General features: G+C 37.7%; 1 protein-coding gene across 3 annotated transcripts in view; it reads right to left on the reverse strand.

Annotated features, from left to right (window-relative positions):
- LOC100917314 (adhesion G protein-coupled receptor E4) overlaps nucleotides 1-18,934 on the reverse strand; it is a 61,270-nt gene that overhangs the window by 32,187 nt on the left and 10,149 nt on the right. The window contains exons 3-4 of one of the 3 annotated variants that reach the window (XM_031947716.1): nucleotides 3,549-3,701; nucleotides 3-137 (exon numbers count right to left, since the gene is read on the reverse strand). Coding sequence is in view for 1 of the 3 variants with exons in the window: in XM_012543847.3 (XP_012399301.1) it covers nucleotides 17,234-18,645 (1,412 nt within the window). In the remaining 2 variants the exon portion in view is untranslated. Of the gene's footprint in view, nucleotides 1-2; nucleotides 138-3,548; nucleotides 3,702-16,995; nucleotides 18,646-18,934 lie in introns of those variants that run through there. The other 2 variants (XM_031947717.1, XM_012543847.3) reach the window with 2 other exon arrangements.

Here is an 18,934-nt window from a genome sequence, read left to right on the forward strand (position 1 = left end):
ACCTACACATTCCATTAAGTGATCCCCATTATGTTTGGCAAATCCTGGCCTGCATGTGCATGTATAGCTTCCAGGAGTATTTAGGCAGACCCCATGGGGGGCACAGAGAGAGCTACTGTGCTGACATTCATCCACATCTGTAAGAGGAAGGGAAAGGGGATGAGGAAGACCCTAGTGTGGATACCACAGAGACCTGGGAGGGCCTTCCTGACACTCTGGCACCTCTTGTCACAATCTAGCTCCTGAGGACTATGGAACTGGGCTGGACAGAAACATCCCAAGTTCTTGGAGCCTCCAGATCTTTCTGCTCAGTCTCTCTGACTCCTTGTTCTGGGCTTCCTGAAACAGTCATCTCTGTTTCCTTCTGTTCCCTGATTTGGGTCAAAATGACCCAGGAAGCGATGCTCCTATAAGCTCCTTAGTAAACTAAGAAACTAAGACCTTTTCCTTAAAATCAGGCGCATATATTTAAAACCGTCAGTAAGCATCATATGCAATGGGGAAAAACTGGAACCTTTCCCAGTAAGATCTGGAATGAAGCAAGGTTGCCCACTATCACTATTATTATTCAATATTGTATTAGAAACGCTAGCCTCAGCAATAAGAGTTGAGAAAGAGATTAAAGGAATTATAGTAGGCAATGAGGAAACCAAACTATCAGTCTTTGCAGATGATATGATGGTATACTTAGAGAACCCCAGAGATTCTAATAAAAAGCTATTAGAAACAATTCACAACTTTAGCTAAGTTGGAGGATACAAAATAAATCCTCAGCATTTTTATACATTACCAACAAAATCCAACAGCAAGAAATACAAAGAGAAATTCCATTCAAAATAACTGTCGACAGCATAAAATATTTGGGAATCTATCTACCAAAGGAAAGTCAGGTATTATATGAGCAAAACTACAAAAAACTTTCCACACAAATAAAGTCAGACTTAAATAATTGGAATAATATTAAGTGCTCTTGGATAGGCTGAGCAATAAAGATGACAATACTCCCTAAACTAATCTATTTATTTAGTACTATACCAATCAGACTTCCAAGAAAATATTTTAATGATCTAGAAAAAATAACAACAAAATTCATATGGAAGAACAAAAGATCGAGAATCTCAAGGAATTAATGAAAAAAAAAAATCAAATGAAGGTGGCCTAGCTGTACCTGATCTAAAACTATATCATAAAGCAGCAGTCACCAAAACCATTTGGTAAGTAGATTAATTGATCAGTGGAATAGGTTAGGTTCACAAGATAAAATAGTCAACTATAGCAATCTAATGTTTGACAAACCCAAAGATCCTAAATTTTGGGATAAGAATTCATTATTTGACAAAAACTGCTGAGAAAACTGGAAATTAGTATGGCAGAAATTAGCCATGGACCCACACTTAACACTGTATACCAAGATAAGATCAAAATGGGTCCATGATTTAGGCATAATGAACGAGATTATAAATAAATTGGAGGAACATAGGATAGTTTATCTCTCAGACTTGTGGAGACGGAAGAAATTTGTGACCAAAGATGAACTAGGGACCATTATTGATCACAAAATAGAACATTTTGATTACATCAAATTAAAAAGCCTTTGTACAAACAAAATTAATGCAAACAAGATTAGAAGGGAAGCAACAAACTTGGAAAACATTTTCACAGTTCAAGGTTTGATAAAGGCTTCATTTCCAAAATATATAGAGAATTAACTAATTTATAAGAAATCAAGCCATTCTCCAATTGATAAATGATCAAAGGATATGAACAGACAATTTTCAGATGATGAAATTTAAACTATTTCCACTCATATGAATGAGTGTTCCAAATCACTATTGATCAGAGAAATGCAAATTAAGACAACTCTGAGATACCACTACACACCTGTCAGATTGGCTAAGATGACAGGAAAAAATAATGATGAATGTTGGAGGGGATGTAGGAAAACTGGGACACTGATGCATTGTTGGTGGAGTTGTGAACGAATCTAACCATTCTGGAGAGCAATCTGGAATTATGTCCAAAAAGTTATCAAACTATGCATACCCTTTGACCCAGCAGTGTTACTACTGGGTTTATACCCCAAAGAGATACTAAAGAAGGGAAAGGGACCTGTATGTGCCAAAATGTTTGTGCCAGCCCTGTTTGTAATGGCTAGAAACTGGAAAATGAATGGATGCCCATCAACTGGAGAATGGTTGGGTAAATTGTGGTATATGAATGTTATGGAATATTATTGTTCTGTAAGAAATGATCAGCAGGATGAATACAGAGAGGCTTGGAGAGACTTACATGAACTGATGCTAAGTGAAATGAGCAGAACCAGATCATTATATACTTCAACAACAATACTGTATGAAGATGTATTCTGATGGAAGTGGATTTTTTCAACAAAGAGAAGATCTAACTCAGTTTCATTCGCTCAATGATGGACAGAAGCAGCTACACCCAAAGAAAGAACACTGGGAAACGAATGTAAACTGTTTGCATTTTTGTTTTTCTTCCCGGGTTATTTCTACCTTCTGAATACAATACTTCCTGTGCAACAAGAGAACTGTTCGGTTCTGCACACATATATTGTACCTAGGATATACTACAACCTCTTTAACATGTATAGCACTGCTTGCCTCTGGGGGAGGGGGTGGAGGGAGGGAAAGGAAAAATTGGAACAGAAGTGAGTGCAAGGAATAATGTTTTAAAAAATTACCCTGGCATGGGTTCTGTCAAAAAAAAGTTATTAAAAAAAAAAGAAAGAAACTAGGACCTACAAGAATCCACCTTCCTATGCTGCTGCATCATTAGGTCTGAGCCACTCTGTTGGTCTCTGGTAGACTGATCCAAGTGAGAATTCTAGCCAGGATGGAGCAGATGGGGGTGGGAAGAGAAAGGTCACAAGAAAATAAATAAGATGGCCCATGTCACAGGGACAGGGGGAAGATAAAGGCTATGGGATAGGAGAGGGAATATGGCAGAAGGCAGAGAGAGCTGGGCGCAGAGTGAAGAAGATCTGGGTTCCAGTTTCACCTCAGTTCCACACTAGCTCAAGGAGTCTCCAAGTTCCCCGGACTCTCAGTACCTCAGGCACCTCCCTCTAAGAGCACAGTTGGCAGGGCCTGGGTAGAAAAGGCACTGTCTAGTTTCCTCCAAATATTCCTCCTCCCTCTGTCTCCTCAATGTCAGGTCGAAAAAGGCAGCATTGCCAGGTAGGTCAGAGCCCTGTAGCCTCAATTGTTCTTTTGGGCAACAACCCCTCCCAGCCATAGCCAGGGTCTGAGCAAAGCACTTGAAAGGAGTTTCCTGAGGGAGCCTGAGCTGGGATGGGCAGAACAGGGAAAGGGTAGAGTTCTCAGGATTTAGAGGTGGCCCATGTAGGTAGGAGCTAAGGACACTGAACAGAGGAGCCTGAGTGAGGGAGAGGTAGGATAAGGCCAGAGATGGCCCCTATGAGCAGATAAAGGGCACTCTCATGGAAGAAGGGACTTTTCTGCTTTCAGCCTCAGCAGAAAGAGCTCTTATTGATTCCCAAGCTAGTCAAAGAATGCAAAGAATACCTGCACAATCATTCAGACTGGGATTTTGGAAAATCTTCCCAGAAGGAAGTATATATCCATCAATACAGGTACAGTGGAAACTTCCCGGGGTGTTAACACACTTTGCATTTGGACCACACCTGACTGGTATGGGCCCTCCACATTCATCAATATCTGCAACGTGAGAAAAGAAAAGAAACAAAAAGGAAATGAAGCATGCATTTTTATACATGGCCAATGTGGGAATTTGTTTCATCTGATGACACCATTCTATTTTTAACAGGCATTTTCTTTTTCTTTTCCAAGGCAGTGGGAAGACGAGAAAAGACATGCTTTTTGATGGAAAAAAAGAGAAAAAAGTAAGAGATTGAAATTAAACAAAAGAAATAAAAAAGAAAAAAGAGTAATAATGTAACAGAAGGGGATGGGTTCAGGGACAGAGTCAAGCCTTTTTTAGGACTCTGACAGTTAAAGGAAGAACCGACATATGATGGTAACTTGAGGAATTAAGGGAGGGATTTCTAAAAATTCTGGGTGTTTATAGGCAGCCAGGAAAAAGCCATTGGTTAAGGAGAAACTGATGATTTGGATACGGAGGGTCAGGGTCATGGTCAGGGCCTATTCTAGAGAGATGAGAGGGCCAAGATGGAGGACACAAATAAAGGTGCTGGCTTTGACAAGGAAAGGAGTTATCTCTTACCCAGAAACAGAGGAACAAGAAAATAGAATGCATCTGGGAGGCATGATGTCTCCAAGGTAAGGGAACTAGAAGGGTAGCTTTGATCTTCTCAGGAAAGTAGGCCAGGTCTTCTGCTAACACCCAAGGAGGCAGGGGGTCATGGCCATGAGGGTTTTGAGGAGATGGGAAGGATTTGAAGTACCCCATTAGAAGCTTAGAGTCTAGAAGTATTACAGAGATGAAAACGTGGACAAATAAAAGGATAGGATCCCCTGTAATCCCTGCTACCTGAACGGGAGGCAGAAGTGGATCCCTTGAGTTTTGGAGTTCTGAGCTATAGGATGGTTAAAGTCAATGGAGTGTCTGTATGTATCTAAGTATCAAAGTCTTAGTGTGGTTCAACACCAGTACAGTGAGTTCCTGGTGGGAAGGCCACCAGTTTTCCACCAGGGAGGGAAAACCTGGCACAGATTTGAAATGGAACAGGAGAAAACTCCCTGCCAAGAAATCAGTGGTGGGATTGGGACCAGGTGCCTGCTGAACTATTTAGAAGACAAAGGGAGGAAGAGAGAGAGTAAGAGAGAGATAGAGAGAGAGACAGAGAGACAGAGACAGAGAAAGAGAGGGGGGAGGGAGAGACAGAGACAGTGAGAGACAAAGACAGAGATAGATACAGAGGCAGATAGACAGAAACAAACAGGCAAACACAGAGAGACATAGAAACACAGAAAGACAGAGACAGAGAGAAACGGGGATAGAGTCAGAGAGAGACACAAAGAGACAGAGTGAGACTGAGACACACAGAGAGAATCAGAGAGAGACAAAGAGAGACACAGACAGAGACAGAGAGAATAAAAGTATGATTTATCCAGAGAGGAAAGGTCCAGTGAAAACTTAACAACAGTACTTTCACCCAAAATATAGGATTAAGCATTACATGCTTAGAGCTGGAGGGAATATTCTGACCTCTTTCTTTTCTAGATAAAGAGAATCCCATAGTGCAGAAGTTCCAAGTACATATTCACACAGTCAGTAAGTATCAAAAGTGGGACTTGATTCTCCCTCCTCTGACTCCAGAGCCAAGGCTAGTTCCATTGCTCCTCCCAATCCCCTTCCCCCAGCCTTTCATTAATAACATAAATTTCTTTAGCAGCTAATTACAACCTGCCTATGGATAATAAGTACAATTATAGCTAGCATTTATTTACCACATTAAGGTTTACAAAACATTTCACAAATATTATCTCACTTGATCCTCACAACAACCTGGGAGTTAGGTGCTGTCATCATCCCCATTTTAAAGGTTATTAAAGTGAGTCAGGCAAAAGTTTAGTGAATTTCCTAGGGTCACACAATATCTGAGGTTGGATTTGAACTCAGTTTCTTCTGACTCTGGATCCAATGCTCTACCATTGCACCTGCATGGTACCTCAAGAATAAGCTCTTTGGGCTTCCTTTTCTTTGGGTTTTAAATGTTTCACTGGTACTTTTAGAGAGGCCAGGATATGGCAGAGGACAAACAGCTGGCCATGGAACCAGAAATACTGGATTCTAGTTCTGCCCATGATACATGTTAGCTGTGTGATCCAGGGAAAATCACTTAACTTGTCAATGCTCTAAGACTATAAATTATTTTTTATTTAATGTTTATAAGAGTAAATATTTTGTAGAGTAGGAAAAGTATTCTGTCATGAGTCATATTTGGGAAGTCTTGCTTCTCTTTCTCACCCTGTCATCCTCTGCTCTATGCATCCATGCTGTCCCCCACTGCCTTGTGCCCACTGCCTCCTCATCCCTGCCTGTTAGGATCCTCTTCTATTCAGTGGATATAATGTACCAAACACTGAGGATATAAGAAGAAAACCAAAACAGTCCTCCTGTCCCAAAAGAGTTTACATTCTAATCGAATCCTTCCTTATTTCCTTCAACTCTTATCCCAGTTCAAAGGACTCTCTCCTTCAAATTTGTCCATTCACAATTTTTAGTCTTTTGAGGGGAAAAAACCCTATCACAGCCATTATTCTATTTATGCTTTCTATTTTATTCTAAGTTCCTTGAGACCATAGTCTGTGGTATTCTTCTTTGTTTCCACTTCTCTTCATTCATACAGCCTAATTTGGAACCTCTTGACTAAACCACTGAAACAGCCTTTAAAACTTGTTTCTCTGGATGTAGTTCTTCCCAACACCAAATCCAACCTCCACTTAGCTTCCAAAGTAATTTTTCTAAAATGTAGATTTGACCATGTCACATACATCACCCTGCCACACCTCCTGAAAAAACTCCAAGGGCTTCCTATATCCTCCAGAATCAAGTATAAAAATTAACTGTTTGGCATTTAAATTTTTTCAATACTTGCCTCCTTCCTACCTTTAAAGTTTTCTCATACATCACTCCACACATTCTATGATCCAGTTATAATGGCCTACTTGTAGAAACAGCACTCCATCTTCCATCTCCATACCTTTACATGAGTTCTCCCATGACTAGAAAGATTCATCCCTTCACTCCTATATTCACTACAGTTTCCCTATATTTTTCAAGACTCATCCAAAATTCCAGCTTTCATAAGAGGGCTTTCCCAGTTTTCCCAGTTGCTAACACTTGCCCTAACAGAATGTCTGCATGTACTCTTTGTTTTGTATGTACCTGCTTATTTATATTGTATCTCCCTGGATAGAAAGGAGGAAAGGATTTTTTTTTTTTAATTTTAAATTTACTTTTTTTGTTTTGCATTTTTTTGTATATTTAAATCAGTGTAGTATCTAGCACCTTTATTTAATTAATTTTTTGGGGTCAATTAATCATGTCCAACGATGATCCTATTTCTTTTTTTTAAATACTAGCTTTTATTTTCAAAATATATGCAAAATAGTTTTCAACATTCACCCTTGTGTTCCAAACCTTGTGTTTCAAAATTTTCTCCCTCCCTTTTCCTCACTCTCTCCCCTATGTAGCAAGTAATCCGATATATGTTAAACATGTCCAATTCTTCTGCACATATTTTCACATTTATCATGCTACACAAGAAAAATCAGATCAAAAAAGGGGAAAATGAGTAAGGAAAAAAATCAAATAATAACAAAAGGTGAAAATACTATATTATCATCTGCATTCGGTCCCCACAATCCTCTTTCTGGATGCAGGCATCTCTTTCCATTACAATCTGTTGGAACTGACCTGAATCACCTCATTATTGAAAAGAACCAAGTCCATCACAGTTGATCATCATATAATCTTTTGTTGCTGTATACAATGTTCTCTCAGTCCTACTCACTTCACTTAACATCAGTTCATGTAAGTCTTTCCAGGTCTTTCTGAAATCATCCTGCTGATTGTTTCTTATAGAACAATAATATTTTATAACATTGATATACCATAAGTTATTCAGCTATTCTCCAACTGATGGGCAGTCAGTTTCTACTTGCCACTACAAAAAGGGCTGCTACAAATATTTTTGCTCATGTGAGTTCTTTTCCCTTTTTATGATGTCTTTGGGATATAGACCTAGTAGAGACACTGCTGGATCAAAGGGTATGCACAGTGTGATAGCCCTTTGGGCATACTTCCAAATTGCTCTCCAGAATGGTTGGATCAATACAAACTCCACCAAAAATGTATTGGGTCCCAGTTTTCTCACATTCCCTATAGTATTTATCATTAGAATATTTTCCTGTGATCTTAGCCAATCTGAGAGATGTATAGTGGTACCTCAGAGTTGTCTTAATTTGCATTTCTCTGATGTAATCCTATTTTTTGAGACAGATGTCATTTTCTTCTCCAGTTCATTTTACAGATGAGGAAACTGAGGCTAACAGGGTTAAGTGACTTTTCCAGGGTCACATAGTGAGTATCTGAGGCCACATTTGAATTCAGGTGTTCTTGACTCCAGGACTGATGCTCTATCCACTGTACCATTGAACTGTCCTAGATTATGTCTGACACATAATCAGCACTAATTGTGCATCTCTTAATGAAATCTAAGATTGTATTTATTTTATCTGCCATATATCACTAATTCCTACAAGCGTGACATATGATAAAACCTCCAGGGATTTTTTTCCCCATAAATTTTTTTCTAGCCATGCTCTCCTCCTTTCTGTTCTTGTATAATTGTACTTTTAAATTCAAGGGTTGGATTTTATTTCTACTGTAATTATATTTTATCACACTTTTGGCATAATAGGTGGCATCCTGGGCTTTAAATCAAAATGGTATATTGTATTTAACATATACTTTAACCTATTTAACATGTATGGGATTGCCTGACATCTAGGGGAGGGGGTGGAAGGATGCAGGAGGAAAGTTGGAACAGAAGTTTTTGCAAGGATCAATGTTGAAAAATCATCCATGCATATGTTTTGTCAAAAAAAAAAAGTAAAAATCAAGATGGTATGTGTTTCAAACCTTTCATGAATGCTTACTGGTTGTGTGACTATAGACAACTCTTTTACTTTTCTGTTCTGTTTCTTCATCTCTAAAATGACTATTAAAAATCCTCATAGTACCTACTCCTAGGATTGTTGAAAGGCTCCATTTAGCTGGTCTTTATAAAGCAATTTGCAAAATGCAAAATATTCCGTCCATTTTCCCACTGCCATATCACTATCATAATTATCATCTTCATTTTCATCATCATGATCATGGAGGCATATTGACAGTCAGAAGAGGTCTGGATTTAGTAAAGTAAAAAAACACACAATAACAGAGTTTGGACTTGAATCCTAACTCTGCCACTTGTGATAGAACCATCTCCTAAATATCCCCTTGCACAAATTATTCAATTTCTCTGAGCCTCTTTTTATTCATCTGTGTTATAAGGAGGTTGGTTTAGATAACCACTACCATCCCTTGTAGCTCTAATTTTATGAGTTATTCATCATGATCATTCAGTTAGGTCTATTGTCCTATCCATTCTACTTGGATCTTATGGGATTCTGACCTTGTCATGCAAAGTGTTCATTATCTCCTCTAGTTCAGGGTCTTCTGAAAATATGAAAAGCATGCTACTGTAACTTTGTCATACACACACACATACACATATACATATTTTTGATAATCATATATACATATATGATAGATATATGTGTACACAAATATGTGTGTATGCATAAATATATGTATATATATACATACATAAAATATTAAACTGCAGCAGCCCAAACACAGATTTAATCAATTTATTTTGACCTTGCCCATGAAGAGACTTTAAAATAACACCAAAACTGATACCCATTACACTTTGATCCCTGAAATAAACACCTTCATTGTCTGATAAGTAGACATAATAACAAGACTGAATAGTATAGGTCCATAACTGAAGTAGATGCAGGAATGGATTAGATAACCTGTGTACAGATCTTCATTTATCCCGGGAAACTGCACCAATTATGATTGCTACCATCTTCTTTACTTGAAGGGTTATTTTTGTTATTGTTATTTTATTAGGATCTATATCTTTAAACCCAAGTCCATGTAATAGGAGCTCAGATTTAGAGGTAAGATATGCTCCCATTACACATAGAATCATTACCACAGAACTTGAGGAAAATATTTTTGAATTTGATTGCACAAATATTGCTTCCATGGTGTGGATTACAAGAAATTTATTGGAATCCCCCTTGTGGACAACAGATTGTATGAAATTAGAAAAAACATTAGGACTCCCAACTCAAACCTTGGTGTAGACTGAAAATATCTGGACACTTTTTAAATCTAAACTTTTGTTTCTTTTTATTTTTTCTCATTGATATTAAGTTTAGAATGTATTCTGATTAGTGAGGGATATGCTATACATAAATGAGAAGGGGTCCTTAAAGTTTAGTAAAAGAAAGAAAAAACTGATTGCTTTGGGGAAACTTTACAAAAGTTAAATAACTACAAAAAGTGGATTATCTAGTGACTGTAATTCACTGTGTTACATAATGCAAACTAGTTTTTGGTTAATACTGAAATTGTTTTGTAAGTAGAAGACTGTATTCTCACAGATGGCCTGAAACATCTTTCAGTGAATGTATATGTCAAGACATTATGCAGTGTAGGACTGATATAATTTCTTTGTTTTGTTTGGTTTTTTGCCATTTGCCTGTGGGATATCTAGAGACTAATCATTTCTTTTTTATTATCATGCATTCTTCAATAAAATATTTTGCTGGATTCATGTGCTTAGCAATATGAGGATTCCTCCCCTCATAGGTACAAATACCAACTTGCATATACCTTATCATTGTGGGATTTTTTTTTCAAATCATAGAACAACTGAATTTCTAAATTAAAGGTACTTTAATGGCCATCTAATCCAATGGCTAAAATAAAAAGAATGCTTTTATGAAATACCTAACAAGTGGTCATATAGCATTTGCTTGAAGAAGTCCAGTCTTCCTTCCAAGGGAACTCTACTATCTCTTGAGGCCACCTATCTAGTTTTGTTTAACTCTAATTATTAGAAAATATTTTCTTTTATCAAGCTTGAAATAATAGAAGGCTTCTGGAATTTGTTAAGTAGGATTACGGTATGGTCAGATTTCTGCACCAAAGTGGAGGCTGAATTAGAGAGGAAAAATACTAAAGACAGAGAATCCAATTAAGAAGCTATTTCAGTAATCCAAGAGAGAGGTGGAGAGGGCTTGAAGAATTGAATAGAACAAAGATGCAAGAAATGTTGCAGAGTTAAAAATGAATAATATTTGTCAATGACTGGATATGTGGGTGAAGGTGAGGAGATAAAGTTGATTCCAAGGTTGTAAAGCAAAGTAACTAATAGATTTGGAGGCAAAAGGTGATAAGTCTGAGGGTTTTTATTTAATAGTTTTCAACATTTACTTTGATAAGATTTTTATTTTTATTGAATCATTTAGGTCTAAATAGAAGCTGCAGAGGAATTATATTCAAACCAATGGAAGCCAATGATTTAATAAGGGAGCAAATGTAAGCAAATGTAAAGTGAATTACACTTACAGTTATAGAGCATTATACCAATGATTACCAGATAAAGAAGGTCAAGGAGTAAAGTGAAGAGGAGGGGAGGCTAGGTAATGTAGTGGATAGAGCCCCCACTGTGACGTCAAGAGGACTTGAGTTTAAATACAGTCTTAAACCCTTATTTGCTGGGTCACCTGGGAAAATCACCTAATTCAGTTGTCTGGGGCGTGGGGGAATGGAAGAAGTGAAGAGAAAGCAATTATAAGAATTCAGAGACAAAAGATTGTAGAGAAAGAAAGGATGGTCAACAGTGTCAAATGATACTGAAGTCAAGAAGGATAAAGACAGAAAAAAGGCCAATACATTCAGCAATGAAGATGTGTGAAATTGAAAAATGGTTTGTAATTGTGTTAAGACTTAAAATAAGTCTTTTTTTTGAAAGGTTTCTTTTCATTGAAAGGTTTAATCAGATAACCTTAGGTCACTTATCTCACAATTCTTATCTTGTAACTAGTACCTCCATTCTTGTATTGAAACTTATATCTTCACCTTTGCAACTTCACCCACTAACCATATTCTGGAGAAATTTGCCTAAAGATTGATCTCTTCAATCTAAACTGTGGTGGCAATTCTGATCACTTTTAGACTAATGCCATCACCTGAGAATTTATCTCATCTCTCACTGATATCATGGAGAAGAAGTAAGATGTCATTTATCCTACCTCACTGAAATATCTACCCATCAGGATTGTTTTACCTTTGTCTTGAGATCAAACCATGCAACTTATTTGTGGTCATGGGGATTTCAAAAGGGGATATCCAAACAATCATAATAGCAATCTGATGTTTTGTGTGTGTTTTTAATAACTTTCTGGCCAACTAGAAGAATACATAACTATGTTGCTCAAGATATTTTGCTCTGTCATCCTGTTAATCTCTAAAAAAGATCTTGCCCTCTCTCACTCAGGTGGTCTTTGACTACTAAGGAGTTATTTATCTCATTTATTGGCTACTGCTAGTCTAGGTAATAAATGAATTATGCTTCAGTCTATCTTTACTTCTATCACAATATAAGTAAATTTGGAAAGAGTAGTTTCAATTGAATGATAAGGTCAGAATCCATTTATAAGGAATTGAGAAGTGAGTAAGATGAGAGAAAGTTGAGGTAACAAAATCAGAAAGCTTTTTCTAGGAGCTTGACTGTGAAAACGAGGAGACAGACCTTCACAGGATGGCAGGGTCAAGTGAAGATATTTTAAGGATAGGTGAAACTGAGCATATTTGTAGGAAGCAAGTAATGATTCAATAAAAAAGAAGAAACTGAATGGTTCAGAGAGAGAGGGAATGATTTGGGCAGTAATAAATTAAAGGAAATTGATTTACAGGTATTTTAATCAATAAGCAAATATTTTTAAGCATCTGCTATATGCCAGGTGCTATTCTAGATGCTGGAGATTCAGTTATGAAAAATAAGATAATTCACATTTTAATTTCTTTTTAATTGGAGGGGATGGGGACACCAAGTACATTACAAGTATGTACATTGTAAAATGCTGCCCATTTAAAAAGTTCACTTGGTCACTGAAAAGATGGAAATATAATTTTTGTGGAAAGAGCAAGTATGAAATCAACTTGTGAAGAAAGTATGGTACTAATCCTTTTATATGTGCATAATTTTGATTGCTAAAAGTAGCAGAAAAAAACTTTTATGTAAAAAAGAACTGATAAAGTATCTCAGATAAAACTGAAATAGAGATGTTGGAAAGATCAGATAGCTGCATCACAAATTAATGTACTGAGAAAATGTATTTTAAAGTAGAGAAATTATTTAGGACTTGAGACATATTGGCCCTAAACTTATTTGCATGTGATTGTTTTTAGAGTTCTAAAGGTTACACATGACAATGTTATTTAAATTGTAATATTGTTACTTATAACTTTATAATGGCTTAGAAACTTTTGGAAAGGTGAGTGTTTTTATTTTGCAGCTTACAGAAAGAGGGATTATATGACCTTTCTTTCACAAAAGAAACTTCTCTAATCACCAGGAACTTCTGATTTGAAGTATTTGAAACAATCCAATATCCAACTTTGAAGAAGCTAAGTGTAAAGGAGTCATTGGTAGAATCCATTTTCAGGTATTATTCTGGGAGTTTGGTGATTGGAAAAGAAGCACTACTATGGACTGCCTGAATAAAAAAACAATTTCTGGGAAGATCATTGGAAGAGATCTAAACTCCTCTTTCTTTGAGCTGTTGTTCTCTAGTATCATCTCCAAATTATCTTTTTTTTTTTTCCAGAGATCTATCATATCTAACTTTTCTAGTATTCTAATTTGGGCAAGCTATATTTTTGAAGGTATTCTTCCATTTCATTTAAGTTGTCAAATTTATTGGCATAAAGTTGGGCAAAATAATTCCTAATTATTGCTCTAATTTCCCCTTCGTTAGTGGTGAGTTCTCCCTTTTCAATTTTAAGACTGACAATTTGATTTTCCTCTTTCCTTTTTTAAATCTGATTTACTAAGGGTTTGTCTATTTTGTTGCTTTTTTCATAGAACCAACTCTTAGTTTTATTAATTAATTCAATAGTTTTTTACTTTCAATTTTATTGATCTCTCCTTTTATTTTTAGAATTTCAAGTTTAGTGTTTGACTGGGGGTTTTTAATTTGTTCCTTTTCTAGCATTTTTAGTTGCAAGCCCAATTCATTGACCTTCTCTTTCTCTATTTTAGGCCTCTAGAGATATGAAATTTCCCCTTATTACTGCTTTGGCTGCATCCCACACATTTTGGTATGATGTCTCATTATTGTCGTTTTCTTGAGTGAAGTTATTAATTATGTCTATGATTTGCTGTTTCACCCAATCATTCTTTAATATGAGATTATTTAGTTTCCACTTATTTTTTGGTCTACTTTCCCCTGGCTTTTTGTTGAATGTAATTTTTATTGCATCGTGGTCTGAAAAGGATGAATTTACTATTTCTGCCTTACTGCATTTGAGTTTGAGGTTTTTCTGTCCTATTTTTGTAATAGGTTCCATGAACTGCTGAAAAGAAAGTATACTCCTTTCTGTCTCCATTTTGTTTTCTTTACCTCTTTGACTTCTTTCTTATTTATTTTGTGGTTTGATTTATCTAATTCTGAGAGTACAAGGTTGAGATCTCCCACTATTATAGTTTTGCTGTCTATTTCTTCTTGCAGCTCTCTTAATTTCTCTTTTAAGAATTTAGATGCTACACCATTTGGTGCATATATGTTTGATATTGATATTGCTTCATTATCTATGCTATCCTTTAGCAAAATATAGTGCCCTTCCTTATCTCTTTTAATTAGATCAATTTTTGCTTTTGCTTGATCTGAGATCAGGATGGCTACCCCTGCTTTTTTGACTTCATCTGAAGCATAGTAGATTTTGCTCCAACCTTTTATCTTTACTCTGCATGTATCTCCCGGCTTCAGGTGTGTTTCCTGTAAACAACATATTGTAAGATTCTGGCTTTTAATCCATTCTACTAACCACTTCCTCTTTATGGGGGAGTTTATCCTGTTCACATTTATGGTTAAAATGACCAATTCTGTATTACTTGCCATCTTGTTAACCCCTGTTTATATCATCTCCAAATTGAAAGAGGTGAAACATCTTAGGGGTTTCTTTGCTTTCTACTATCTTTTCAGGTTTGAAAAGAAGAAATGGGAAAGGAGAGGCTTTGCATTTGTTTTGCTATAAGAAAAGATTTAAAATTGATTGGTAACAAAGTAATCTGTTCAGTGAATATTTGGCAAAGTTTGTCAGCATTTCTTTGAGAGCTAATCTGAGGAATTTTGCTGTGTCATGTTTTGCAATAAGAAGAGACTGAGAATCCAGAGGAATGATGATTAATTTTACTATTCTCCTAATCACTGGTAGGTGGGGAATTTAAGATGCAGAATGAAATATATAGTTTTGGACATATATAATATAGGGATATATTTTGCTTGACTATGAATATTTATTACAAAAATATTCTTTTTCTTTGTATTCTTTTAAATGGGGAGATGGGAAGGAGATAAATAAATTTTGTCCACTGAAAAATAAAACACTTAAAAAAAAAGAATAGTGGGTTTTTTTTTTTTTGTTTGTTTGTTTGCTTTTTAAGAAAAAGTGGAGAGAAGATAAGATAAAGCAGAATCCTGGTGATCCTGGACTACTCTGCATTGTCCAGGGGATTTGTAGCATCTAGGTTAAGAGAGTTACTTGTTGCAAAAAAAGAATTGTTGCCACAATAAACTTTTTCAGCATTCTCTTAAGGGTGATAGTAAATTAATAGAGCTTGTTATTGCTTCGTCAGCTTGAAAACAAGAGAATTTGGTTTGCTCAGCAGGATAAGAGAGAAATTAAGAAAGGGAATAAGTAATAGAGAAATATCTTCATGTAATGTAGATTGTTCCTGGAAAGCCAACAGAGTTGTGTGTTATCCTGAGTGTTAAGTTTTCACCATTCATAAAGCCCTCCGTTAGGTTTGTGATCACCCTCCCAAATGGACACTGCATTAGTGGAAGGGGGAGACCTAGGCTTATGGATGGACTTCAATATTTTTATTGTTATTTTCATTATACTGAGTAACTAGAATGTTACAATTAATTTTGCTTTTGTCTTATTAACTAAATATTATATGTTTGCAAATGAATATAGTGTCATAATGCTTTATTTTTTCATAAATGGAAATCACACCAGTGGAAATTCCAGAGCTAGAATCATGGGTAGTAATGATAGGGTGAATGGATTCTAGCAAAAAAATTACGTCCCTGATAACAACTCAGTATCTAAGTGGGTCTCATTGAGGAACAAAGTGATTGTAGAATTATCTTGGACAGAACTAACTTGTACTGATGCCCACTGTTATCTTCTACAAACTGAGGTTAAACTATAGATGTCAACTCTCAAGGCTATCCTGTATAAATAGAATGATCATGACCACCAGTTGATTTACTGATACATGCAACCAACATAGTTAGCACACCTTAGCTCTAGGTCCTTTCCCATAAAAGATCCCATTTCTCCTCTTGTTGATTGCGAGTTCATTAGGAACTTTGCCTGCTTGCTAAGTGTTATCATAAAGCTTTGCTCCTTGACTTGGAAATGACTCTCCACCTTATGAATTGTTGGACCTCACAAGTAGGAGTATAGCCTCCCATACAACAAGTACTTTGAAAGTCTCTTGAGTTGTAACTGTGTAGTGGTAGCTCTTTCCTGAGGATCACATACTTGATAATTGACGATCAGCTGAGGTGAAAAATCCACCCTAATGGTCAAGAGTGAGACATTCTATTCCTTGGGATTAAACATGCAATAAATCAATCAACAAGTATTTATTAATCACTTATTATTTGCCATGCACTATGCTAACCATCTGGGATTCAAAGAAAGACAAAAACATTTCTTGCCCCCAAGGAACTTACATTCTAATGGGTAAGACAGCGTGAAAATAATGAGATACAGACACAAAACATAGAAAGCAGATGGAAAGCAACCTTAGAGGAGATGGTTCTTGAACCTAAAGTGATGGAATAAAGGGTAATAGAGAGAGAACCTGGAATCTGGGAGTGGCAAAGAGGAACAAGAAGAATTCCAACTCAACCACCACAGCCTGTGTCTCAACACAGAGTTAAAAGAGAGGAAAAAGGTGACTAGGGAAGCAGTGTCTCTGAGTGAGAGCCAGGTCTCAGTACCAGAAGAGAGAAAAAGTGAGAAGGAAAGATGTTTAATATGAAAGGAAGTTTATTACTTGATAGAGCATTTCAGAAGGTACAAAGGAAGGAGTGGATCTGGAATAGAAGACTTGTAGAAAAGTAGAGATGAATGGGGTAAAAAGGAGAGAATAACAGATTTGGGAACAGGTTTTATTCAATTCTAGCCGGAGTGCAAGCTAATACTGGTTTAGGAAGGGTGAATGATATTGAAATTAGCAAATTATTAAGGAATGATTCTAGGTTCCTTTAGATATCCATGTATGGGAGGAAGTCTTTAAGGTAGGCAAGAGATTATTCTGTTCAAAGGCCTCTGGTAAGCTCCAGTGATTGTTATGCTCTAGAATCTGGAGATCCAGTTGAAAAGCTGGAGGTGACTAGGATGGATACATTGATACTGATGTTACTAAAGGAGAAAGCCTATCTTTAAAGAATGGGGAATAGCCATATATAGGCTTGCCACGGCGTAATCCAGGAGGGCCTCGGATACCATTAGAGGAAGATGCTCTTTTTCGAAGGGCAAAGGAGGGTGGCAATGTCACTGGTGGCCTGCTGGGCATAGGTTGGTGAGGTCTCCGGATGATGATAGTCCTGGATGGAGAGGAGTTGAAGCTTTGCAAACCACCAACACGTAAATCTTGGAAGTTTATCAATCTTCTGACTCTATGACTGGAGTGATCTGTGATGACTCGGGGAGTAGCTGTCTGTAGAGTCCAAGGTGAGGATCTGGGGTCTGGAGGAGGTGGTGTTGTGACCTTTGGCCAAATAAAATGGTTCAGGAGAGGGCTGGGCTGTTGAGAAGGGAAACTAGTTACTGGGGAATGGGAGGTGGTGGTGTCCTGTGCTTTCTCATTCTCAGTGGATGCTGGGGAAGCCTGAATCGTCACAGAAGCAATCAATTTGTAGAGTCTCTGCTGGTAGCAGGGTCTGTATTTCAAATCTTCATTGAGAGAGGAATGGCGTCGGATTGGTCTCTGTGGCCTCCACCCCCCAAAACCAATGTAGGAGACGTCTAACTTTCCACAGGAGGAAGGTGATCTCCTGTGCTCAGGGTGGGGAAGTGTTATGCTGGACAGTATCTGGGGTGATACAGGTTGACCCTGGAGGAAGCCAGTGCTCGAAGGCTGGGCAATGGTGGTGGTGGCCAGTTGCCACCAAAGGAGCCGTAAAGGGAGAAACATAGAGTCGTTGTGTTCTCCCCATCTGTGGGAGAGGGCTGAAGGAGCCAAGGTCGCCACGTGAGGAGGGCCGACCCAGAGAGGTGAGCCATGGCGGTGTCGGGGTCTCCCAGGGGGACGCGAAAGCGTCATGTCCTTCTGCCGGTTCGCTATCAACTGCCGCCAAAAGGCACAAGAGATAGCATTCTTAGATTGCCGCCACTGGGGTTGAAGAGAAGTGCTATAGCAGTCTTGAGCCTCGCGGGTCACAACCGGAGCCTTCCAGGTTCCATTCGGAGGATGATGACTTTGAAGGGCGGGAAGTGCCCCCATCTTGTGCTTGGGAACGTTCAGACCAGACTCGAAGAGCAACTTGAGGCTTAGGAGATGGGAAGTGCTATTGGTGCTTTTCTGCCCCCCAGGATACAGCGCTACTGGCTTCTTGCGGGGCTTGGGAGCCAGGGGTGGGTGTGAAGGCGTAGATGGGGCTATGCGGTGATTTCGAGTCCTTCTTTTTCTCAGGCTGAAGGGAGAGCCAGAGTTGATAGAATGAGATGGTATTCTAGGAGCAGGAGATGGCGATGTCCCCACCTCAACTGAAGAGGTCCCAGTTGCCACCAAAAGTTTGTCTTCTGGGATGGGAAGTGATGGTAACATATTGCATATAGAATAAATGTAAAAAGAACAAATACAAATACAGAGTAGTTAAATACAGGGTGGGTTGGGAAGAACTAGCCATTAGCAACTGGGGGCGGGGGAGAAGTAGTATCAGCAAAAGCTTTCATGCATAAAGTGGGGCTTCAACTGTCTGGTGAGGACAATGGGGATTCTATAAGGTGGAGGTAATGAGGAAATACATTCCAGATGTGGGGACTGTCAATGGAATGGAATGGAAACCTGATACATTATTAGATATGAGGG

The sequence above is a fragment of the Sarcophilus harrisii genome, chromosome 1 (assembly GCF_902635505.1).
Source record: "Sarcophilus harrisii chromosome 1, mSarHar1.11, whole genome shotgun sequence".
Classification (NCBI taxonomy): Eukaryota; Metazoa; Chordata; class Mammalia; order Dasyuromorphia; family Dasyuridae; genus Sarcophilus; species Sarcophilus harrisii.